The sequence below is a fragment of the Ovis aries genome, chromosome 14, assembly GCF_016772045.2.
Source record: "Ovis aries strain OAR_USU_Benz2616 breed Rambouillet chromosome 14, ARS-UI_Ramb_v3.0, whole genome shotgun sequence".
In the NCBI taxonomy this organism is placed as follows: Eukaryota; Metazoa; Chordata; class Mammalia; order Artiodactyla; family Bovidae; genus Ovis; species Ovis aries.
The window spans coordinates 10,030,754-10,056,332 of NC_056067.1; the positions used below are offsets into that span (position 1 = coordinate 10,030,754).

At 50.9% G+C, this 25,579-nt stretch overlaps 1 protein-coding gene and 1 non-coding gene across 2 annotated transcripts; one reads left to right on the plus strand and one right to left on the minus strand.

Moving 5' to 3' along the window:
- Positions 1–2,975: 2,975 nt before the first annotated feature.
- Positions 2,976–3,048, plus strand: TRNAG-CCC (transfer RNA glycine (anticodon CCC)). Its single transcript has one exon. It is a non-coding gene; the product is annotated as a tRNA-Gly (tRNA).
- Positions 3,049–3,782: 734 nt separating this feature from the next.
- Positions 3,783–25,078, minus strand: KCNG4 (potassium voltage-gated channel modifier subfamily G member 4). Its single transcript, XM_042231509.2, has 4 exons — positions 24,701–25,078; positions 24,088–24,292; positions 22,181–22,940; positions 3,783–11,104 (listed from the first exon to the last, which is right to left on the minus strand). Coding segments are annotated over exons 2-4 (1,533 nt in total). The 5' UTR covers positions 24,090–24,292; positions 24,701–25,078; the 3' UTR covers positions 3,783–10,333.
- Positions 25,079–25,579: the final 501 nt, after the last annotated feature.

A 25,579-nucleotide genomic window follows, 5' to 3' on the forward strand; every position in this document is an offset into this window, starting at 1 on the left:
CCTGGAGCAGAAGCACAGCAGCTTTGAAGTCTGGGGCCGGGGTGGTGGAGGACCACAGAAGCCTCCAGCCCCACACCCTGTGGCCAGGGCCTCCCTGCTCCCCCAGCAGTTTCGGGCTTCAGAACTCCAGACCACTCTCCCCGGTGGGCTGGGAAGCTGGGTCGACATTCCGAGCCAGGCAGGAGCAGACACTGAAGCCCTGGGATAGCATCCGTTCCCTCCAGGCCACCTCCCAGGCCCCATGGTTAAAGTGTGTGTGTGCATGTGTGTGTAACCTTGGCGGCCACTTAACCTCGGTTCACTCCAGCGGACTCATCCGGAGAAACAACTGGAAGGCCAGCCCACATGCCTGTTCTCCAGCCCACCCGGCCTCAGGCTGGGCTTTCCCTCTGCCCATCTGCTGGGCCCCGTCCTCTCCCTTTCAACCATTGCTGCTGCCAACGAGGGGGCATGGCAGGGAGGAGGCGATGGAGGAAAGAGCTGACAGGCTGGAGCAGGCCCTGCCTGCCCCTCCCTCCCTGCCCCCAGGCTTTACAGATGCTGTCACATTAAACCTACCAAGGAGGTGGATGCTCTCACTGCTCCACTTTACTGGTGAGAAAATTCACCAGGTGAAGGTGGGCATCTTCCAGAAGAGCACACAGGGTTGGGATGGAGCTGAGGTTCCCATCCAGGCCCCTGACGTCTTCAAGCACCTGGAAGCCCCTGGGCTGCTGCTGGAGTCACTTCTGTGACCTTGGACAGAACCCCCAACCTCTCGTATAACGTGGCTGGACAGTGTGTTTCCAAGAGCTCCCTCCTGGCTCTCAGGAGCTCTCCTCTGCTCTTTCCTATAGGCTACAGGGGTGAGAGATGCAGCCTTGGCCCCTGAGAGGACGAGCTGTGGGCTGGAGGGCTTGCGAGTGGATGAGAAAGGGGCTGGGAGGGCAAGAGAGGATGGGGGCTGGGGGAGGCGGGAGCAGCTGCCAAAGGCAGGCTGGTGTTCAGGAACACGCACGTGCAAAGGAAGGACAGCGGGGAGTTTGAACCAGGATGGAGAGTCTCAAAAGCCAGACGAGTGCTGATTTTTTGTTCTCTTAAATTGAGAAAACATTGAGATTATTTCTTAATACCAGTATTGTTATTTAAGGCTTCCCTGGTGGCGCAGATGGTAAAAAAATTCTGCCTGCCACTCAGGAAACCCAGGTTCAATCCCTGGGTGGGGAAGACCTCCTGGAAAAGGAAATGACAACCCACTCCAGTGTTTGTGCCTAGAAACTTCCACTGACAGCAGAGCCTGGTGGGCTATGGTCCATGGGGTTGCAAAGTGTTGGACATGACTGAGCAACTAACACACTTTATTGTTATTTAAACAGAAAAAAAACAAAAACAGGCTAACTTTGAAATAATGATTTCTTCTTTTTTTTTTTTTCAGGGATGGAGAGAATTTTTAAAACACCCAAGCCTATTAATTAGCACATTTATTACACATTGTTTTCCCCTGGAGATCATTTAAATTGATTTACTTTTTGTCCTGTGATGGTGACTACAACCAGATCCCAGCCATTCCCAACTGCAGTTCTATGCAATGAGCCTTTTGATATTCATTAATCACATAATCAGTGGGTAAACAAGTTATTCAAAATGACATTAACTCTGCCGTGTTCTGCCAAGTAAGTAATATTTGTCCCCATGTTGCATAAATCTGCCTGTCCAATCCTTCCCTCCCAAGACAGTCTCTGTTACCACATTATTCGCTCGGTTCCTTTGACTCAGCTGATTTATTATCGCAGGGTGATGATGAAGGTTGCTTCTGAAAGGGAGAGCCTGTTAATGTCTTCCTGGCCCAATCCCCCCTGGGCGGAGTTTTGCCAACAACTGCATTTTTGAGCTGGGAGGTGACATAACCTAGCTGGGCACAACACACAAGCCGAATTGCCATCACTCCTATCTCCCATTGCCTGCAGCTCCGAGCCCTGGGGTCTGTCCTGGACCCCTGCCCTATGCTGCCCCTCCCCTTGTGTGGTCTCACCACTGAGCACAAGTGTGGACCTAGGAGGCTAATCAAGGGGCCACTCCACCTTTCCAAGCCTCAGTTTCCCCACCTGGCAAATGAGAGTTGGTCACCAATCCATGGCCCACAGGGTCACGGTGGAATGAACTGGCAAGTGAGCCAAGCCCTGTGCCTGGATCTTGGCCATCATCAGCAGTGGTGGTGGCTGTTATCAGCCCTGGCTGCTCTCAGCTTGTTGTCTCTTTCCATCTCCCTGGCTCCCTGCCCCATGGGGTCTCCCACAAAGAAGATGCCCAACAAACCAGCGTTGAATGGAAAATGAATAAATGATAGAATCTTCTCTTCACAGGAGTGGGTTAGAGCAGGGGTCCCCAACATCCAGGATCTAATGCCTGATGATCTAAGGTGGAGCTGATGTAAAACAATAGAAATAAAGTGCACAATAAATGTAATGTGCTTGAATCATCCCAAAACTATCCCCTGTCCCCCATCTGAGGAAAAACTGCTGCTACTGCTAAGTCACTTCAGTCGTGTCCGACTCTGTGCGACCCCATAGATGGCAGCCCACCAGGCTCCCTCGTCCCTGGGATTCTCCAGGCAAGAACACTGGAGTGGGTTGCCATTTCCTTCTCTAATGCATGAAAGTGAAAAGTGAAAGTGAAGTCACTCAGTTGTGTCTGACTCTTCAAGACCCCATGGACTGCAGCCTACCAGGCTCCTCTGCCCATGGGATTTCCCAGGCAGGAGTACTGGAGTGGGGTGCCATTGCCTTCTCCAAGGAAAAACTGTCTTCTGTGAAATCAATCCCTGGTGCCAGAAAGGTTGGGGACCGTTGGCTTAGACAGAAAGAACAGAAACCCTGTTCCAAACTATGGCTCTGGAAGACATCTTGAAAATTTCCATTTTGCTATGAGCTCTTTTTTTTTTTTTTTTTTTTTTTTGCTGACCTGTAGAAGCCTTCTAAAAGACCTAAAGAGGGACTTCCCTGCTGGTCTAGTGGCTAAGACTCTGAGCTCCCAATGCAGAGGGCCCAGGTTCAAACCCTGGTCAGGGAACTAGATTCCACACGCTGCGAATAAAAGATCCTGCATGCCACGGCAGACTGAAGATCCTGCAGGCTGCAACTAAGACCCAGCGCAACCAAATAAATCAATCAATCAGTGTTTCAAAAAAAACAAAAGACCTAGAGAATGTGACGGAGAAGGCAATGGCACCCTACTCCAGGACTCTTGCCTGGAAAATCCATGGACGGAGGAGCCTGGTAGGCTGCGGTCCATGGGGTCGCTAAGAGTCTGACACGACTGAGCAACTTCACTTTGACTTTTCACTTTCATGCACTGGAGAAGGAAATGGCAACCCACTCCAGTACTCTTGCCTGGAGAATCCCAGGGATGGGGGAGCCTGGTGGGCTGTCGTCTGTGAGGTCACACAGAGTCGGACACGACTGAAGCGACTCAGCAGCAGCAGCAGCAGAGAATGTGGATCAAGCCACACCTGAGGGCCTTGTGGATCGTCAGCCATAAGAACAAATAGAGTCTCCTTTTCTTTGTCCATTTGATTGATGAAGTCTCAGTTTCCTGTTCTTGGAAACAAAACGTCTCTAACTGATGTTTGTGGATGTGTCCTAAAAATATACGTGTTTATTCAGATGATCTCCCAAATAAACTGCCTGCCTGTAAATCCTTGCCTCAGGGTGTCCTTCTGGGGGAACCCAAACATCTGGGAGGATGGTGCCCCATATGGCTCCTCCCAGCCTCATGGGGCACCTCTGCCCTCTTTCCTCCTAGGCTCTGCTAGTCCTGTTTTTTTTTTTTTTTTTGGCTGTGCTGGGTCTTTGTTGCTGCCCACTGGCTGCTCTTCTCGGGGCACACAAGCTTACTTCCTGTGGCATGTGGGATCTTAATTCCCAGACCAGGGCTGAAACCCACGTCCCCTGCATTGGAAGGCGGATTCTTAACCCCTGGACTGTCGCTTGCCTCGACTGGACCGCCAGGGAAGTCCCCTGTCCTGTTAATTTCCTTCTTGTCTGTGGTCTGCCTCCCTCCCCTGATCATCCCCTCTAGCCACATGTCTGGGAGCATCTGTCTTGCTGACAGAACAATGCCCGGCACAAGGCAGGCCTTTAAGAAACAGTGCCCTAGAGACTAACCATTACTGTTCCGACTTCTGACTTGGCTATGATCCAGAGACAGGTGAGCTTGACCCCTGCCACCCATCACCTGGGGGACCCTCCCGCCTCCTCCTACCTCCCGAGGTCAGCCCGAGGTCAGTCTCCAAGGCTAGACCTGCCCCAACACACCAGAGAAGCCACTTGTCATGTCTGAGTATTGTTTAATGTTTCTTTAGGAGTTGCAGGGGTGGGGGAGCCCCAGAAGCTTAGTTAGGAAGGCGCAGGTGAAATTGCTGAGTTCTCCAGGGGATCTTATTTTAAGCCAGTCATTGACTGAACACAATGGAAGCCTTTGGAACAGCAACATTGGCTAATTTTAGCTCAGGGTGCCCAAATTCATTCTTTTTCCTTTTGTCCCGCATACAGGAAAGGTGACTTATGAAAGTCACGTACCTTCTCCGTGTGTCACCTGGAACTGGCAGCTGGGGAGGTGGGGCCGCTCTGGACAGCCTGGGAGCCTCAAGGCCGGTGAGGAGAGCGCATCCCTTTGTTTATTTTTAACCGACACTGTGTTCTGGGAGGTGCCCCTTGGTTAGGTGTCAAATGATGGATGAGCCCAGTGCTGGGCGAGGGTCAGGAAGCACAGAGCTGCAGGCCCTGCCTGCCAGTCCTGGCTTTGCTGCCTCTGACTGTGTGACTTGTCCCATCACGTCCCCTCCCTGGGCCTCCGTGTCCACACCTGTGAAAGGGGCAGGGTGGACACAGCGACCGTAAGGATCCTTTAGCTCTGAGAATGTGTGTACCAGGCGGCTCCCCGGCTGGCAGAGTCAGAGGGCAAGGGACGGTCCCCTCCTCCTGGCAGCCAGGGAGAGAGCAGACCTGCTCTGAGCCTTGGGGATGAGGTCCCCTGCCAGGCGGACTCTCTCTCCTCCTCACCAAGCCACTGGGGTGGTCCTTCTAGCATGTTCTATGAGGGCTGCATGGGAGCTGGGGGTCTTTTCCTCATTTGAATGCCTTTGGGCTAGCCAGCACTCCGCATCTTTCTTGTTCCACTACGCTGCCAGCATTTCCCAGGTCACCTCCCATAATAAAGGGCTCATATGTCACCCCTGGATGTGATTCCCGGAGAATAACACTTCGGGCCAGAAAAGCACAGCCTCAATGTAACCATGAGGAGACACAAGGGGATGGGTGCCAAATGAGGCACATTCCGCTAGAAAAGGGAGATGAGGCTCACCCTGAGTTTCCATGCCGTCTACGCCAAACGAAAGCTGTGGAAAGATCTAGACCACAAGAAGCTCAAGAGATAGGGCAAGGAATGCGACATCCAAGCCTACCCTGGACCCTGTCCCAGAGGGGCAAGTCTGTAAAGGATGATATTAGGTCAGTTGACAAAGCTGGACCGGACAGTAAATTAGATCAAAATATTGCATCCAGGTTGAATGTGCTGACATTGGTTAACTGCCTCATGGCTTTGTAAGAGAATGTCCTTACTCTTAGGATCTACACAGCACAGTATTTCAGGTCTCCTTGGGCTCTCCATCTTAAAATGAAGGAGTTGGTCTTCCTTAGAGCTTCCATCTTTTTATTTGAGGGGAGGAGTTGTAGATTCCTTTGAGAGCCTGATGAAATCATTGGACACTGCACTCTGAAATGCACAAGACATACACGTGCCTTGTTGCGGGTCAACATCAGAGATTTCCAAACCCCTTGTGATAGGCTTTTCAGTTACCATCTTCTTAAATTCTGAGAGCAAAGTGCCATGATACAGTCACCTTCCCTCAAAGGGTCCAGAAACACACGGATAGATAATAATAATTTTTTAAAAAGAGCAAATGATACAACAGATGGAGCTAAATGTTCTTAAAAGGTGTATTGGAGTCTTCTGTGTACTATTTTTGTATTTGCAACTTCTTTTGGTGAGTTTCCCAAATAAAATGTTAAAAAATCAATTGCCCGGTGCTCAGTGATGCCCATGATGAGCATTTCAACAAGCAGCAGAGGGAGAGAGTTTAAGCCCTTGGAGGGAGGTGGGTGGGGGGAGGCTGAGCCATGCAGCCAGGCACTGGGTGTGAGACGCCCAGCTGGACAGGTAGGAACATGGTGGTCAGCTTGTGGGCAGAGATCTCTGTGAACTCCTATTCAAACTTGAACTACCTGTGGGTTTTGCTAAGGGAACAGTTCTGCAGATAGTCAGGGACCATGGTAAGCATTTCTTTCTCAGCTCTTTCTTGGTTTCTTACCTGCCCCCACCCCCCATCATATAAACAGTTGCAATGAACTTCCCAGAATCACAGACTGTCCACCCTGGGAGAAAACAACAGTCTCCTCCACCCTATCCATGGAGTCAGTGAGAGAAAGAAAGCCCAGTGGAACTGATTTCCATGTCCATGTTATATGAAGGGTAAGAGCTGGTGCTCAGAGGCCCCAAAAGGACTCTCCTTACCCTTCTCGGGATACATGGCAATGTGTTACAATCTTATTTTGAACAGTTTCTTTGCAGTCTCAAGTACTGTGTCAGATGAACCTAAGAGCTGATATACTATTAATAGAAAGAGTGTTCTGCTGGTAATCAGGATACTCGGATCTAACTAAATGAACTGGCTGTGTGGCCTTGGGTAGGTGGCTTTCCCTCTCTGAGCCTTGGTTGCTCCATCTTAAAATGCAGAAGTCGATTTACTTAACTTCTTGTCCTTTTTCAGGGGTCATGGATTCCCTTGAGGGTTGATCAATGTCCCTGGACCCTTGTTCAAAGCTGTGCATTTTGAGATGTACATAATCTCAAGAGGTTCACAGATACCCCATGGTAACCACCTGCTTAGACCGTCTTCTGATGGGCCTTCCAGTCCTAAAAGCCATGAAAACAGAATCAGTGAATCAAGCCCCACCTGCCGGATGTTGAAGAATTAACCTATCCATCCTCAAGTCATGTGGGCTCAACTCTGGCTAGAGAGGTGTTGAACCAACATTTTAAAGTTGCCTCTGGGAGCCACATGGAAGTGACTTGAAGCAAAAGGCCCTTTGCTCTTTGCCTTCAGCTGGAAAATTTCAACTTTTGGCTGCAGTCATGCCCATTGGCCTCCAAGAAAAACAAGCCCTTCTGGGAATCTCGAGACTCTTTTCAGCCAATGGGGATGAAGAGACTGCCTAGTAACCTGCTGGTCACCCCCGTTCTACCCAATCAACATGAAGGAAAGGCAGCTCTGCCAAGCTAGACTAACGCAAGATCAGTCCCCAGGGGACATGGAAGGAAGAGAAAAATAGAGCTTTTAATTAAGCCCCACTTGTGAGCAATCAATTCCAATTTTCCACTTCTAATTTGGTAAAGAATTTCCACCGGGCATGTACTGAGACACTGTAGAGGCTCATAATGTTGGTGATGGGCTCAACTATTTTTCTTTTAATCTTGGCACATTTTTATTTGGATGCTGAAGTATGGGAAACAGGAAAAGAGGGAGGCCTTGGTGGGAGCCAGTCACAGAATGGGCTGAGTGGAAGTGAGGGATTTTTGCCGCAGGTTTGCAGCACAAAAAAGTCTCCAATCAGAAGAGAGAGGAGGACCTGGGACTTCCCTAATGATCCAGGGAGACTCCCTGCTTCTAATGAGAAGGGTGAGGGTTCGATCCTTGGTCGGGGAACTAAGATCCCACATGCTGCACAGTGGCCAAAAATTTAGTAAGAGAAAAGAAGAGGGAGGATCAATGAGGAGCTTGATATGGGTCGTAAGCCATTCCAGGTCTGGGGTGAGCTTGCCCCACAGCGGGGCCATGACTAAAATGGGGGAGGGTGTCTAGAAATTTGCACATTCTTTTAAAAATCATTATTGGTGAATGCTGTGCCTTGGAACAGCAGCAGCTCTGAGGATCTTCATGAGACCCCAGTTGGGAAACCACAGATTTAGCCCAGCCCCTGAAACTGACAGAGAGGGATGGGGCTAAAGTCATGGGTGGCTTTTCTGAGGGGCAAATCTTGTCCTTGTGTGACTGGCCGCTGTGCTGTGCTGTGCTTAGTCACAGCCATTTCCGACTATTTGCGACCCCATGGACTACAGCCCGCCAGGCTCCTCTGTCTATGGGGATTCTCCGGGCAAGAATACTGGAGTGGGTTACCATGCCCTCCTCCAGGGGATCTTCCCAACCCAGGGATCGAACCCAAGTCTCCTGCATTGTAGGCAGATTTTTTATTGTCTGAGCCATCAGGGAAGCCCAAGAATACTGGAGTGGGTAGCCTATCCCTTCTCCAGGGGATCTTTCTGACCCAGAAATCAAACCGGGGTCTCCTGCATTGCAGGGAGATTCTTTACCAGCTGAGCTACCAGGGAAGCCTGACTGGCTACTCTGCCACCATGCAGAGTGCCTATTTGGTGAAATGTCATCTTGCGAAGGACTAGGGAGTGCCCTGCTGATTCTTGGGGGGCTAGAGGAATGGGGGGACATGTATGCCCATCAGCTGAGATGGCACTCAGAGCAATCAAAGGGAATGAGGGCTCCCCACGAGGTCAAGGCCAGCTTGAAGCTAGATGCTGGTGTAGATGGCCCCCTGCCCAAGCCACCTGTGGCTAAACTGACCCTGGCATTGTGGTCAGGGGGAAGCATATGCCCAGTACATAGTAGGCCTGCACTAAATACTGTGAAATGAAGGTTGGTTGTCCCCATCGATGAAATGTTTACACGTGAACTACATTAGATCCAGAGGTCCACAACCTCCTCTCCATCATCCATTTGCAACCTTGTGCTCTTTCTTAGCAGATCTACAGCCCATGGCACGTAGCAATGCATGGCAGAGCCTCTGGTGGGAGGTCACTAGCCTCTCCCAGGTGTGCTCAGCTGGGAAACAAAAGATGAGACTCCAGGACCTGGCACCACCTGTACAATTAATGACATTGGGGAGGTAGGCGCTTGCAGCTTGCCTGAACTGCTCAATTGTTCCCTGTTCCAAACTGGTCCTCCAGCAGCCCATCCCATCATCTTCATCCACAGTGCAGTCCATTCACAAAGCCCCTTCCTCCAGCATCTCCAATGTCTCCTCTGCATCTACTGAAAAGTCCAAGTCCTCTACACAGCTTTTCATTCCGGCCCACCTTTCCAGCTTTGTCTTCCAAAACAACCCTTTGCATCCACCCGCTCCTGTGTCTCTGTGAAGCCCTCCATGAGCCAGCTACCCAGAACTCACTGCTCCTTCTCCTCTGCTCAGGATGCATTGCTATCTCCAACGACTTGGTCCAACCTCTGCCTCCTACGCTGGATGCAAAGGACCAAGCATGTTAATGAATGAAACCTAACCCTAAGCGAATGAATTTGTTTAAATATAGGCCAAAGAAGGTCTTCTCCTCTGGCATCAAGGGATCTGGGGAGCAGGCAGGGGGTGCAGATCCTAAGGCTGCCCTCGTTTCTATGCTGCGTCTCTGGTAGTTTAGCTGAGAGTGGAAAGCTGAGGTCCCCAAAGGGCTAAAGGAAGCAGCAGCAGGAATGGGTCTCTCAAGGGACAACTGGGTGCCCTAAGAGAGTTAGCTGCTTTCAAAGCCAAGGACTGGATAATTGGAGAAGGTCCCACCAAGAGCCCAGGAGGGCTCGCTGTGCTGGCAAGTGGCACTCCTGCCCAGGTCCCAGGTACGTCAGGAGGGATGGCGGGCCCGCAGCCCCCACCATGGGATTTAACACAGATGCAGTTCTGCCTTCATGGCTAAGGGCCTCCAGAGCTGGGCAGAGGCAGCTGCGTTAGGAAAATGCCATGGGTGGTGTGAGCAAAGGGAGAGTACACTGACCCCAGCTGGAACCACTGGGCAGAGAGATCTGATCAGAGGGGTTTGCAGTGACTGACCCCTCCAGTTCCTGGCGGTGCGTTGGCCCAGGAAAGAGGGTCTTAGGGGAGGAATGGAATTCTGTAGGTTCAGTTCTGTGGGCATCTGGAATCCAGCCTGGGATGTTGAAGACTCTGCTGGGAAGGAAGGGAGGCAGACCTAACCCAGCGAAATTGGATGTGCTCAGCGAGGGGCAGGGAGAGAGGAAATGGCAAGTGACATGGATAAGGCCAGCCCGGACCACTGTGCCCAGGAGGGTCACGAATCACCCGACCAAACATCCTTGGCCTCGAGCCCCTCCCAGCTTTGGGAGTGAGCCCCCAAGCTCTACAAACACACCCCTGGAGGATCCAGGCGCTGGTGTTCTCCAGCTCATGTCAGCCGAGGGCCATGCGCTGAAGGTCTGGCATCTTTAGGGGAGGATTTTGAGTTAAATGTATGCGATGGGCAAGGCAGGGCCCTCCAGGCTCAGGTCATTGACGTCCCTCAGAAGTTCGTGTTCGCTGGCCATGGCCGCCTTCTGCAGGCGGCGGAGTCGAGCCTGCAGCTCCTCCTGCTCCTTCTTGAGCTCCAGGTAGGAGTGCGAGAAGGTGTGGAAGATGGACGTGGCTGGGAAGGCCATGATGAGAATGCCGCTCAGGATGCTGCTGAGGGCCACCATCTGGCCAGGCACGCTGCTGGGTACCATGTCTCCGTAGCCCACCGTTGTCATGGAGATGACGGCCCACCAATAGGAGGCTGGGATGCTGGTGAACTCCAGGACCCGCCCGGACTCATTCTCAGCCACGTAGACCAGAGGAGAGAAGAGAGTGATGGCCACGCACAGGAAGAGGAGGAGCAGGCCGAACTCGCGCGTGCAGCGGCGCACCGTGAGGCCCAGCGTCTGCAGCCCCAGCGAGTGGCGCGCCAGGCGCATCACGTAGAGGATGCGGAGAGCCCGCAGCACGCGCAGCGCCAGCCCCACCTTCTCCAGGTACGAGCTCCCACCCGGCCGCTCGCCGTCCTCCTGGGGCTCGTCAGTTACGGCGAGGGACACGTAGTAGGGGAAGATGGCCATGATATCGATGATGTTCAGGGGCCCTTGGAAGAACTGGCACTTGTTCTGGGCCTGGACAAACCGCAGGCAGAACTCGAGGGAAAACCAGGCCACGCAGACCGTCTCCACGATGAAAATGTAGTAGCATTTCTGTGAGCACTCCCCCTGGAGAGGCGAGGAAACGCAGGATAGAGAGACGAAGCACCAGAAATGGCAAGAGAACCATGCTGGAAAGCATTTCTAGAGCTCTGCACTGATATTGAGACTGATTTCATATACACAGATCCCATATGTACAGTCTCTACTAAAAATGCTATGCTGAGCCTATACTAAATATATTTCCTTTATATTTCATATATTAAGTATACTATTAATATGTGAACACATACTGCTACATATTAATATTTAGTAATAATGAATTAATATTTAGAATACATGTCATATATTATATGTTATAATAGATTTATATAATATATGTGTGCTAAGTCACTTCAGTCATGTCTGACTCTTAGGGACCCTATGTACTATAGCTGACCAGGCTCCTGTGTCCGTGGGATTCTCCAGGCAAGAATACTGGAGTGGGTTGCCATGCCCTCCTCCAGGCATCTTCCGGACCCAGGGATCAAACCCATGTCTCCTGCAGCTCCTGAACTGCAGGCATATTCTTTACTACTGAGCCACCTGAGAAGCCCATTATACTATATATTAAACATTTAAGTATATATTCTCTGTATATTCTCTGTATAGTATATAGTCTTTATATTCTATCTATCCATCTGTCATTAATCTGTATCCCTATATCAATGGAGCTCTGTTTTAGACTCTTAGTCATCCGCCAGGACTCCCTTTTTATTGTAGTTCTCAAGTTGCAGCTGGGCCCATGGCCTATCAGCTAGATCAGAAACCACCTGATCTAGCTTCCCCTGCAGCTAAGTGTGGCCAAATGACCAAGTCCCTACCCAAAGAATGTAAACAGAGGTGATGCGCCGCCCCTCCAGTTCCAGGACTTTAGTGGTGGGTGTGAGTTCTTGCACGCTTTCTCCCCTTCCTGTGAGCTGGGACTACCCAGCCTGCCCTGCAACCCAGCTTAGAACCAGCAGACGGGACTGATGCCCCAGGAAGGGATAAGCATCACCGTGGGAAAAACCTGGGTCTCAGAATGAGCTGCCCACTCTCCTTGGTCCCTCTTTGGGTGAGAGAGAAACCAGTGTCTGCTGTGTTGAAGGGCTTCCCTGGTGGCTCAGATGGTAAAGAATCTGCCTGCAGTGCAGGAGACCTGGCTTCGATCCCTGGGTTGGGAAGATCCTCTGGAGGAAGGCATGGCAACCTACTCCAGTATTCTTGACTGGAGAATCCCCATGGACAGAGGAGCCTGGAGGGCTACAGTCCATGGGGTCACAAAGAGTCAGACACGACTGAGCGACTAAGCACATTGTGTTGAAAGCCGTTCTCTCGTGGAGCCTCTTGGTTACAGCAGCCAGCTTTCTCCTTTACCAACATAAGCAGCTCTGTGTACCAGGTGCTGATCTGGTGCCGTCACTTAGGCCCCACAGTGATGCCATGAGCAGCTTCACTGACAGTCCAGGAAATGATTCTGAGCACTGAAATAACTTGCCTGAGCCTACATTCGGAAGAGGTGGTCTCCTGGAGACTACAGACTATTTTTAACTTCTTTGCACACGATCCCGCATTCATTCATCCAACAAAACACATGGAGGGTGGGCTTGTCTGGTGGCTCAGTGGTAAAGAATCCACCTGCCAATGCAGAGGACGTGGGTTTGATCCCTGGTCCAGAAAGATCCCACATGCTGTGGAGCAACAAAGCCCATTTGCTGCAACAGCTGAGCCTGTGCCCTGGAGCCTGTGCGCCACAATAAGAGAAGCCACTGCAATGAGAAGCCTGTGCACTGCAACTGTGAATAGAGAGTAGCCCCTACTCGCTGCAGCTAGAGAAAAGCCCGGTTAGCAATGAAGACCCAGCGCAGCCACAAATAAATAAATAAAATTACTTAAAAAAAAAAATGCATGGAGGGCTCACCTTGTGCCAGGTCCCATGCTAGACTTTGGAGGTGAAGGACCAGAGAAGCAGCTGTGGTTTCTGGGGCCTTGGAGGCTAGGAGTGGGTGGGCGGGGAGGGCAGAGGATGCCACCATTCGTTGTACAGCCCTGTGATGCAGACTGCAACTATTTCCTTCCCAAGAGATCCCAGCCAGGTGGGGCTCCTGTGGCTTCCTCCCTGTGTCATTCACACCCCTACCCCCGCCCCCAATAGAGACTTCCGCTAGTCCTTCTGCCACTCAAAGTGTGTCCTGGAACCAAAAGCACAAGCCTCCCCTGGGAGCTGCAGAATCTACATTTTAACAATAATTTATGCACACAATAAGGTTGGAGAAGCTCTGTTTCTAGTATAGAGGTTCTCAGCCTCGACTGTGCATGTTAGAATCACCTGGGGGGGCTTTGAAAAATCCTGATGCCCAGGCTGGGACATCTAGGTTTGAGCCTGAGTGGTAGAACTTTCCAGAAGCCCCATCAATGATTCTCATGGGAAGCCAGAGTTGAGAACCTGACTCTAAACGTTCCGACTATATGTATATCATCTTAGCTCCCTCTTGGTCTGCATCTGCCTCTGCCTCATCTCCATCTCCATCTCTGCTAGATCTCTGGCATCTCTATCTATGAATGAATGGCCGAAGCCGGTTGGCTAAGTGAAAAGCAACACACTGACAACTGCGGTTTTCTTTGGATTAAAAACCTCTGAGGTGGAAAAAGGAATTATTTCCAGTGCCTGGGCTCACGGGAATGCTAAATTGAAATGTTCTTGTTGTCTGACCTTTGGAGGGAGAAGGGGGCTGGGCTGTCCTGATCTCTATTTACCGGTCTTGAGTGGAGTAGCTCTCTCCCCTGCCCTCTCTGATCCAAGAGGTGGGAGTTGGTGGGGGTGCGGTTGAGGGCGTGGAGTCCAGAGTGTCTGTGACTCAGGTTCACTTCCACCTACTTAGGCAAATCCTTCATCCCCCCTGGACTATTGTTTCTCTGCCCTGGGAGAGTTGTGACCAATCGGAATAACGCAGGAGAAGTAGTTAGCAGGCTGCTCCTGCTGCAGGTACACAAAATATGGCAGCTGCCTGTTCAAGATGACCCACTGGTCGCAGACATAGTCTGCCCACTCAGTTGAAGGGTAACTATACCTTCTCCTATCCTGAATTCTATAAGAAGTAGAGGAAATTCTCCAGAACACGAGAGTTCTTTGCCAGGACTGCCTGGGGTTTGCTTCAGGGTTCTACAAAGTTCAGGAGTTTTGGATCCCAATTCCCCAGTCCTGCTACGAACTTGCTTTGTGACCTTTTGGTGGTCACTGCCCCTTTCTGGGCTTTACCTCCTGATAAAGAGGGTGGGACAGAATCGGCATTTCTCAAAGCCAATTCATAACCCCTGCGGCAGAATCCCCCAGAGTGCTTGTTACAAATGTGGGTTCTGGGGCTCACATCACAAAATCAAAGCCCTGGAGGGTGGCCCAGGAATCTGCATTTTGGCAGATTCTCCTGTTGACTCAGAGGCACCTGGAAGTTTTTCAGACTCTAGGCCAAATTCTTTCTATAAGGCCCCTTTCATCACTGACATTCGGGGAGTTTTCCCTTTGGGGTAAGAGCCTTGGGTGGCCTGGGAATAATCTCCCCAGACCAGTGACCCTGTAGTTCAGGAAGGTGACTCCTGGGAGGCACAGAAGGCTCTATGGGCCCTCCTCCCTCTGCCTCTGGTGCCAGCTTTTGGATATTCCGGGCATGAACCACCCACCTCCCGCCGGCCACCTCCCTGCACTGCAGCAAGTGCTGTGTGGAGTCAGCCCTGCATTGCTGCTCAGCTCTGCATCCTAAACCAACCTCCCAGCACTGGTCCTCAGAGAAATGCCCTGCGAGCAGCCGGTGCTGGGGTGGTGGGGATTTACGGGGCTCGAGCTGAGAAAATGACTTCCAGGCCAGTCAGTATCTGAGGAAAACTAGAACAGAAGGGAAGGAGAGAGTCACCTTCTCTGAGGAGGTTTTTGGTTGTATTCTGCAGGTAGGATGGACCACTCATCCTGGTGTGCCCAGAACTTTCCAGATGGAGCAACAGGAAGTTCCAGGTCACCAGAAAGTCCCCCCTCAGTCCTGGGCAAAGTGGGTGCTTGGTCACCTTCGTGGGGGCACTTGTTCCTGGTGGGAATGAGGGGTGCCCTGATTCCCTCCTGCGATGAAGAGAAACATGAGCAGCCCTGGGAAGGCTGGAGGGGTGAACGGCATGACAACATGACCAATGTCACAGGCAGATGAGGGGTGATGTTTCCATCCGGGTGAAGTCCAAGAGCAGGCAAAGCCCACAGGAGGTGGACAGAATCACAGAAACATCAGCCGCCTCTGGATGGGCTAGGGAAGGCTACAAAGGAACCTGAAAGAACATCCTGGGGTGATGGGAATATTCCATACCAACCAGGGCTGCGGGTGACATGGGTGTGCCCCATTTGTTACATCCGACAGCTAAGACCTGTGCATTTCAATGTATATAAATTTATCCCATAAAACTGTAAAATAACATAAAATGAATGATCACGATGTTAAACAATTGGAGGTGGGAGGGGTTGGAGAGAGAGAACCCGAGTGGCAGGCTCTCGACAGTCTGGAAGGCTGAGTCATGGGTGGTAATTAGGGGTTCGTTAGATTATTCTATTTACTCTGCAAATGCCCCAAATTTTCCATCATGAAAAGTTTTTTTTTTTTTTTTAAATCAGAGTTGGAAATCAAAAGCACAATGAGATACCACTCCACGCTCACCAGGACAGCTGTGATTGTAAGGACAAAAAATAAGTGTCAGGGGATTAATAGGTACAAACTACTAGGTATAAAATAAATAAGATACAAGGATGTGATATATAGCACAAAGAATACAGCTGGAATTTTATAACAATATCTTGAAATTGAGTACAAGGGAGAAAAATGTCGAATCACTCTGTTGCACCCCTAGAACTAATATACAGTAAAGCAGTAATACTTGGATAAAAACAAACAAGTGTTGCTGAGGCTGTGGAGAAATTAGAATTCCCCCCCAAAACGTTGCTGGTGGGAATCTAAATTGGCACAGCTGTTGTGGAAAACAGATGAGTGGTCCCTTGAGAACTTGAACATACATTTGCTGTGTGACTAAGCAATTTTGCTGCCAAGAGTATACTTCAAGGAACTGAAAACCCACATGCACACAAACAAAACTTGGACATAATGGTGTGATTGATAGCAGCCCACAAGTGGAGAGAAATTAAATGCTCAACAGCAGATGAATGAATAAACAAAATATGGTCTGTCCATACGATGGAATATTATTCAGCCACGAAAAGGAAGTTCTGACATGTGCTGCCACGCTGATGAACCTTGAAAACCTTATGCTCAATGGAAGAAGCCAACGTAAGAGACCATATATTGTATTATTCTGTATCTATAAAGTGCCATTGGAAGGACTGAGGCTGAAGCTGAAGCTCCAATACTTCGGTTATCTCATGCGTGGAACTGACTCACTGGAAAAGACTCTGATGCTGGGAAAGATTGAAGGCAGGAGGAGAAGGGGACGACAGAGGATGAGATGGTTGGATGGCATTACTGACTTGATGGACATGAGTTTGCGCAAACTCCAGGAGTTGGTGATGGACAGGGAAGCCTGGTGTGCTGCAATCCATGGGGTCACAAAGATTCGGACATGACTGAGGGACTGAACTGAATAAAGTGCCCAGAAAAGGCAAAGTCATGAAGATAGAAAGTACATTCACAGTCACCTGGGGCTGGTGGAAAGCAGCGGGGGATGGGGAGTAACCAGAAGTATGTGCAAGTTTGCTTTTTAGGGTGATAAAAATGTTCTGGAGTTAGTGGGGATGGTTGCACAACTGCATACTAAAAAAGTCACTGATTTGTGCACCTTAAAAGGATGAACATTAGATGGTATATTATATCACAATAAAAAAGAAACCCAAGTTTGAGTGGCTGCATCGGTTTGGGCACAGTGAAGCGGGTGGCCCACAGTCTTGCCCGTCCTTCCCCAAAGCTCCGGAGTGGAGCTGCTCTGAAGGGCTTTGGGGTCAGGGGGTGGATGGGTCTTTCTGAGGACAGAGCCACTGTCCCTGAGGGACCATCTGGACAGGCTGTCCGGCAGACGGCTGCAGGTACAGCCAGGGCCAGTTCTAGAAGTTCCATCTGGGGGGGACTCAGGGCCAGAGTCTTGACCTTGCAGCCTCCCTTGCACCCTTTGTCTCTCTCATAGCAACACCTGCCAGCTCCCCTTTGGGAACACAGCCAGTCTGACCCTCTTAGCTCAATGCTGGTCTCATGGCTCCATTCAGCATTTCCGTCTCCCTCCCTTTTCTTCCTCCTGGCCATGAATTCCATCATTTGTGCCTCTGGTCCTAGTCTCGGGGTGCTGGCGGTGCTGACTCATGCCTTGCGAGAGCCAGGTCTCTCTCTGCCACCCTCCTCTCCTTTGGGCCTCTTCCACAGTCCTCTCCCTCCCCCGCCCCACCTTGAACAGAAACCCTGAGAGCTCGGAGGAGGGTGTGGAGCAAGCAGGGGCAGGTTAGGAATTGAACACCCCAGACACGAGGGGAGCATGGTGAGGCAGGAGGGACAGCATGAAGCATGTACTCAGGAGAGGGGGGGCCCCGTCCAGGAAATGGGGATTGGTGCTTGTTGGGTGAGATATTAGGGAGACTTAGCTGGGGGCGAGGAACCCCCCAAACTCCCCAAAGCAAGTTAAGAAGACTTTTCTAAAGCCATCACCAAACGTCACTGAACACAGAGAAGCTACAGAGAGCGGGCAGTACTATACAGAGCTGATTCATGGTCCAAGAAAGGAGGACCATGGAGGAGGAGGTGCTGGCTCCAGCGGGAGGCTTTTTATCCAAGGTGGGGGAGGGGGTGCCTGCAGCCCAAAAGGTGAGTTGCAACCACAGCAGGAGAGAATTCTTCCAGCAAGGGGCCCCCGGGGATCCACCTGATCGTTAAAAATCTCTATGCCTTCCTTCCCAGTCCCCGTGAGAGTGGGGGCACAGCACAGGGCACGAGGGGGTGGGAGACGCAGAGCCCCGAGGTCCTACCCTCAGCTCCCCACCCCCCGGTGGCTCCGCCCCCACCCGGGGAGCTTTGCAGAGCTGCTATCCAGAGTGTGTCCCTTCTCAACATCACTGAAGTCCCAAGCATGCCTCTGGGCGGAAGTGGAAGCTAAAATGAGGGCAGGGGGGTGGGGGTGGGGGGATGTGAGAGCACATGCCTGTGCTTATCCCCTGAGGTCCTGAGAGCTGGGAGAGAGCTTGAGGAGCAAAGCAGATGCGCATGTGGGGGGGTCCTGAGCGGGTCCCAGAGGTGGGGGAAAACAGCCAGTGCTGGCTTTGTGCCCACACAGGAGAACTAGACCATCGGTCCTAGGGCTCCGTCTGAGCAGGTGTGCCATTATCCTCATTTGCAGGTGCAGAAATAGAGGCACATAGACAAAGGGGCTTGTCCCGGGGCAGAGCCGGGTAGCAGAAAGGAGGGAGGAGGGGGTCAAGACGAAAGGACCAAGAGTTCAGCTGTAGCTGCCCAGTGACTTGCAGCTTCCTCCAGAGGGAGGACAAAGTGTTCTGACTAGCAAAGATGCTGGGCTGAATGGCAGGGCTGACAACCGTGGCAGAGGACTCCGGCAGAGGGAAGCAAAGAATCTGAGGAACTTATCATCGGACGGATGGACAAACAAACTGTGACATTTACAGACAGTGGAATATTATGCAGCCCTTAAAAGCAGTGCAGTACCAACATAGGCTACAACACAGAGGAACCTTGAACACATTATACGGAGTGAGTGAAGCCAGAAACAAACGGCCACATATTTTAGGGTTCCATTATAAGAAGTGTCTAGAACAGGAAAATCCACGGAGATAGAAAGCAGCCTGGTGGTTTCCAGTGGCTGTGCGTGGAGGTGGGGAGTGGCTGCCTGATTGGCCCAGGTTTTTCTCTTTGAAACATACTGGAACTTAAAAGGAAAGTTTTTTTTAAAAAAGAAATATATTGGAATTTGATAGAGGTGTTGACTGCAGAGCATTATGAATTTTGCTAAATGCCACTGAATTGTTCACTTTAAGATGGTTAATTTTACATTATGTGAACTTTAAAAATGGAGCTGGGATGTTCAGAATACAAGCTCCAGGAAAGAGGAATTTGTCTGATCTGCTGCATCTAGATGAGTGGATTTAGTTGGCACAGATGACTGTTGATGAATGAATAAAAGGATAAATGTGATGACTTCCTGTTAAATAGCACCAGATAAGTGAATAATGATGATGACTAATATTTCTGAGCACTTCTTATGTGCTGGTATTGTTCCAATCATATTACACGAATATTACTCTTTTAATTCTCACCATAATCCCCGGAGGAAAGGGCTAACAGCATCCCCATTTTACAGATAAGGAAACTGAGGCTCAAAGAAGGTAAGTGACTTTCTCGAGATCACTGAGCTCATGAGGGGTGAAACCAAGATTCAAACCCAGGAGGGTTAGAAGAAGGTTCTGTTATGAGGGGTCAGGTTTTGGAGCAAGGTGGAGGTGAGCTCAAATCCTGGCTGTGCCACTTTCTTACTTTGAGCTTAGGAAAGTGATTAAACTTCCCTGAGCCTCAGTTTCCTTACCTGAAAATGGTCGTAGCTACAGCATCCATTTCCTTAAGCTGTTACAAAGATTAAGTCCATCCTGTCCAATGCCAGCCTCCTGAAGGGCACTTAATAAGCATCAGTTCTCTCATTCCTTTGGGGCTGAGCTCCGCCAGGGAACCCAGCAAAGTCCACATGCTTCCGGAGGGGCTTTAGGTACTTGGCTTGGTCCTTCCTGTCCATCTACTTCCTCCCTCTTCCATTTTAATTTGCAATCTTGGGCACAGACCTTGCTCCTCAACTGCCAAGTTTACTTAAGGAATATTGCTGTAAGAAGCTAGAAGAAAAAGGGAAGGAAAGTGCTTTCTTTGCATGTGTGCTGATTCTCCATCCCAGGGTGACACCTTCTCTATGTTTGATGGAGACGAGTTCTGTGGGTCTTGTCCCCTTGGGACAACAACTTGGGCCCCCACACCTCCAGGGCACTGCCTGTCCCCAGGAGCAGCAGCCCAGCTTTGCAGCCAGAGGCCAAATACAAAATACCAGGCCCGTGTGGCCGAGAAAGAACATTATCTTTTTATGTAAATGAAAGGGCTCAGTTTGAAAGAACAAAGCCCGCCTGGTCTTCAACCTCCAGGCTCTCTGAATTACCATCAGAACAGTGAAATACACACACACTTTTTTTTTTTTTTCTGGAGGGCAGGGCCTCATGGCCCCTCTCTAGGCAGAGCACCCAGTGGTGGCTTCCCAGTTGCACGGAGCTTGTGACTGGACTGGGAACACCACCTCTCTCATTCCACGAGTAGGAACGGCTTCTGCAGGATTCTCACTCACCTCTAATTGAATTTTCCATGTCCCTGTCACACCAATCTGGGTTCATACCCTGGGTAATTTTAAAAGCATTAGGCTTTGTAAAGAGCTTGTCTCTCTGCACAGTCTAAATCCTGGCTCCCTGAAAATCCCACAGGCTTGTGAAAAATCCAAGAGTCTTTCTTCAGCAACTAGGATCCAGGGCAACCATGGAGCATAGGAGATTGAGGCGCCTTACTTTGTCCCAATCTTTCAATTGCACTGTCCACACGTAAATATTTCAGTGAACAAGAAAATTCTTAAATCACATAATTTTGTGCTAAAGAATGAAAAAAAGAAAAAAAGTCCGCAATTAGAGCTACAGTCCTCTCTTTGGGGAAAAAACTGTCTGAAAGTCAAAACATCTTGATTGATTTGCTTTATAACATAACATGTATAGATTGGGCAAGATGCTTTATTGAACAAATATTTATTGAGAGCCTACTCAGTGTGAAGTACTGACTGGTTCTCTATCTATGTCCTCTCTATCTGGAAACTTCTCTGATCGTCCCTGGAATACATGTTTAAGGGAAGAGAACTTAGGTCAGCTGACACTGGTTATAAACCATCCACAGCCTGCATAACCTGCTGTATATGTTTCAATGATCGGCTCTCTCTCTCTGCTGTAATGTAAGCTCCATGAGTCAGGTGATGGGGAGCCATGGAGGATTATAGAGCAACATTTTCACTTAGGAAACAGTCCAATTCTCAGTTTGAAGCTCTCCAATAACCTTCCCAACAAAAGGCTAGGTTTTTAACTCACATTTCAGACCATCTGGCCCCTTGGGGTATGTGGTGGGGGTGGGGAGGAGGGTTATCTCACAGCTTCCCGGAAAGACAGGGCCTGCTAAGTCACTTCAGTCATGTCCAACTCTCTGTGACCCCATAGACTGTAGCCCACCAGGCTCCTCTGTCCGTGGAATTCTCCAGGTGAGAATCCTGGAGTGGGTTGCCATGCCCTCCTCCAGGGGATCTTCCCAACCCAGGGATCAAACCCACATCTCTTATAGCTCCTGCACTGGCAGACAGTTCTTTACCACTGAGCTACCAGAGAGGGCAGGAGTGGGCAAGCAAATGTTTCTGCTCTGGCCTCTTGGGGCAGGGTCACTTTTAGATTGACCCTTCCATGAGTTCCCTGGAGGGAGGGACTGACTGGGAGGGTCAGGAATGAGGGCTGAGGATCTCTTCTGTCATCGGCATCTTCGCTAGATTACTCCGAAGAAGCTGAGTGCCCTGAGCCTTAGTTTATTCCTCTGACAATGTCATGTCAGAGCTGAGATGCCCATGAGAAGGTTGGCTTAAGGAGGTAGGGAATCTGAACCTGGCCTACTGCTCAGCACAGAACAGCTGCTCAGTTAACACAGGATGGGTGCACTGAGTGTGTGAGCCTTCACGGTGATGTCAGGTGTCTCATGGAGGAGGAATCTGAGGCTCAGAGAGGTTGGAGCGATTCTCTCGGCTCCCAGAGCTAGGAGAGGCAGGGCTGGGCCAGCTCTGCCCATTAAGACCACAATGTCCAGCGTTTGCTCTCAGGGGCAGGGCCCCTCCTGACTTTCCCCTTCATGTGCTTCTTTCTCAAAAAACAAAAAATGTATAAAATATCTTTTACAACTGCCTTGGTCTGAAAAATGAACACTGTCCGCACTGGATCATATTCATTTCTTGCCTCTGGTCTGAAAAGACCTGAAAACGTTTTCGTGGGCCCCCAGTCCCACGGGTCCCGGGCACCCGCGCCTGATGGAGTGATGGACCACTCACCTTGTCCTCCTCCGCCCTCAGGTCGGGCATGGTGCTGACGCACAGGCTGACCGCTGTGGTGGCCACGAAGAGGATGGACAGACAAGCGAAGACCTTCCCGGGGAGCCCAGACTGCGGGTTCTCCACCATCTCGCGCAGCCGGCTCATGAAGAGCCCCCAGCGGGACGTGTGCACGGTGGGCCGCCCAGCCTCCCGCTGCCGCTGCAGGGCCTCCTCCCGGCGCAGCTCGGCCAGGTCGTCCAGCTTCCGCAGCAACGTCCGCAAGCAGCACTTCTCCAGGTTGGCTTCTTCGATGCCCCAGTAGGTCAGCTCCTCCTGGAAGGACAGCACGCACATCTCCCGCAGGAGGACCAGCTTGCCTGCAGCCAGGAAGCTCGCAATCACCCCAAAAGCGCTGGGGCTCCGGTCAAAAAAGAATTCCTGGTTGTCCTCATCGTAGTCGTCGCAGAGCTGCGCGATCTCCTCGTGGCTCCGGCAGAAGCGGAGTTTGCTCAGGCGGCTCAGCGGGAACTCGTCCAGCGTGCTCCACGGGAGCAGGTACCGCCGGCCCCCCACGTTGACCAGCATCTCCTTCTTCAGGTCCGCCGTCGTGGAGGCGTCCAGCACGCCCACCTTCCGGGCCCTGCGGTAGTAAATGCCCTTGATGGACGGCGGCTCCACGGGGCCCGACAAGAAGGGACTCAAAGGGCTGCAGGAGCGGAAGTGATGGTGTCCGGCATGCAGGCCCCTGTCTCGGGAAGGCATGGATATTGCGGAAGTCCTGGCGCCGGAAGGGACAAGAGCAAGGAAGGAAGGAGACGTCAGTCTCAGGGCAGAGTCCTAGATCGCACTGCCTCATGTGTGCATTCCCACATCTGCATTCTTTATCCTTTTAATCTTTCATCCAGCAAAGATTTACTGAGCACCTACTATGCACCTGGGATCTATCAGTGTAGGAAAGGACAGAATGACATCCCTTCTCTGATGGAGCATTTATTTATATCTCAGAAGATTCTCCCTGGAACAGGCATTAAGTGGACTGGGACTCGGGGAGCTTGGTCCCGGGCTGGACAAGTCAGAGCTGTGTCACTTTCAGACTGTGTGATCTTGGGCCTGCAGCTTAACCTCTCTGTTCTCAGCATCCTTATGCCAATGACAGGACTCACCTAACCTTGCTAAGTATAGTTATTGAAAATAGAGCTTAAGAGTGTAAAAGGTTCTCAAGTTCACTGCCGGGTTGTAATCCCTTACAGACTGCCACCCCAGCTGGGTTTCTCAGCCTCACTGAATCCTTTGCTTCACTTGCTCAGCTGGGACAGTTTGGGTGCCCACCTCACTGGGCACAGTGAGGGTTACAGGCAATAATACATATGAGGTGTATATTAAGCACCCTTCTAGATGCTTCTGACATGCCAGGCACTGATCCACATGCCCTTCCTATGATAAGTCATCTCAACAACCCCCTGAGGTAGACATTAATATCTCCATTTTACAGATGAGGAAGCTGAGGCCCAGAAAAGTTAAGCAGTGAGGAACTGTGCTTGGCACAGCATCTGACTCCCAGGAGAAGCTCCACAACCATTGCCTCAGCCCTCTTACTTGCTTTCCCACTTAGAGGACTTTGCTATCAATGACAGTGCTTCTCCGTGTTCATGGCCTGCTTGTCTCAGCCACCTTGCTGTGTGACCTTGCATCAGTTACTCCCCCTCTCTGGGCTTTGGTCTTGTCATCTGTGAAATGAAGTCGCCTCTAATGCTCTCTCCGTTTCAGACCTGTTTGGGACGCTTGACTTAGAGGAAGGATTTCAGATTTAGCCCATGCATTAAAGAAAGTCATCGCCACAATATTTCTCATCCTCTGCCTCCCACAACCGTTTTCTGTGCTATTCATTCTAGCCAGAGCTGCTTCCGAAGCATCTATAACCTTACATTCCAAGATGCACTCCAATCGAGAGGAAAACTCAGCGGCTGAATGGAAATAAAAGTTTTCTCAATTTCAGAGCCAGTTGATTCCAGCAGGCAGCGAAGAGTTGAATCACAGCCTATGCGTTTCACACTCGCTCAGCACACAATGGTCTGTTATTCTGCGTGCATTACTTCATTTACAATGTTCGGCCAGAAAACGCTGAGCAGCCTGCGGAGAAAAGAGTATCTTGAAATCAAGGGAGCCTTCGCAAGCGTTCTTGTTTTCCCAGTGAAAAAGCCAGAGCCTGAGGGCTGAAGTGACTCATCCAAGGTCACACGGTGAGTCCCAGTGCAACCTGGGACTCTGTCTCCCAGTAGGGTCTCTTTCTAGAACCAACTCCCCCCCACCCCCCCCACCCCACCCCCCCGACCCCCCGCCAAACTTTCCTTTCTTCATTCATTGCACAAACCTAACTTTGTAACCCACAGCCCCCCAGGAAGAGCCGGCACACAAACCTCCAGAGCATGGGAAAGGTATTCACTCAAAGCAGCGCTTTGGAAGGGATGTTTAAGAGCATCCTGTATACCCCCCACCACCGCAGCAGATACTAACTTCTTCCCCTGAAGTTTAACTCACCCTCCTGTCTCAGGAAGCCTATTTCCAGCTGTCTCTCTGCCGGGCAAGGCAAAGGGAGCCCATGTCTCGATGCCCAGGGAAGAGACGGGTTTGTGGTGAAGATGAAAGGGAAGAAAAGAAAAATCCCAAACACAGCAGTTTCTGGCTGAGTTAGTTTTCAACCTTTCTTCCCTTGCCTCCTTCAGAAACCAGAAGTCCATCCATTCTGCATCTCTCTCTCTCCAGCAGCTGCAGAAAAGCCCAAGAGGAGTGGGGTGGGTTGTTGTTTTTTTTGAAAGGACCTAGAAGCCCCTTTCCCCATGAGAGGTGAGGGTCTGAGGGGTTTGTGGTGGGAGGGAGCTGGGCCAGCTGTCCTGCTTCAGCGGCAGGCTCTGCACTGAGTCCCACGAGGACAGCCAGTGTGGTCCTGCAAGAGAAGGGGGGGCGGGAATGGGAAGGGCTTAGAAATAATCTCTCCATCAGCCAGGCAGCAGGCAGGAACAGCAGCCGCTGCTCTGCCAACCGCCTGGAAGGCAAGGAGGGCTGTCATCCCTCCCCACCAAGGAGGAGCAGAACTCAGAAGGGGTGGAGGGCAGCCAGGGGCTGGGGCGTCTGCATTTATCTGTCCCTGGCATCCCGAGGCTCCTGGGGATGTGCTGATGATGGGGAGGTGCTCAGGGAGAGGCTGCAAGAGGAACTTTTTCTGCTTTTAACCAGCCCAGACCTGGGACAGGTTCCGAGAAACCCAGCATCTGAGCACTGGGTGGGAGGCTGCGTGATGGGTCAGGACCGGGCGTGAGCTCGGAGTCATACATACCTGGCTCCCTGGCTCCCATGTGAGTGGTGGGTGACCTTGGGCAGGTGAGCGTCAGTTTCCTTATATGTAAAAAATATGTGAAG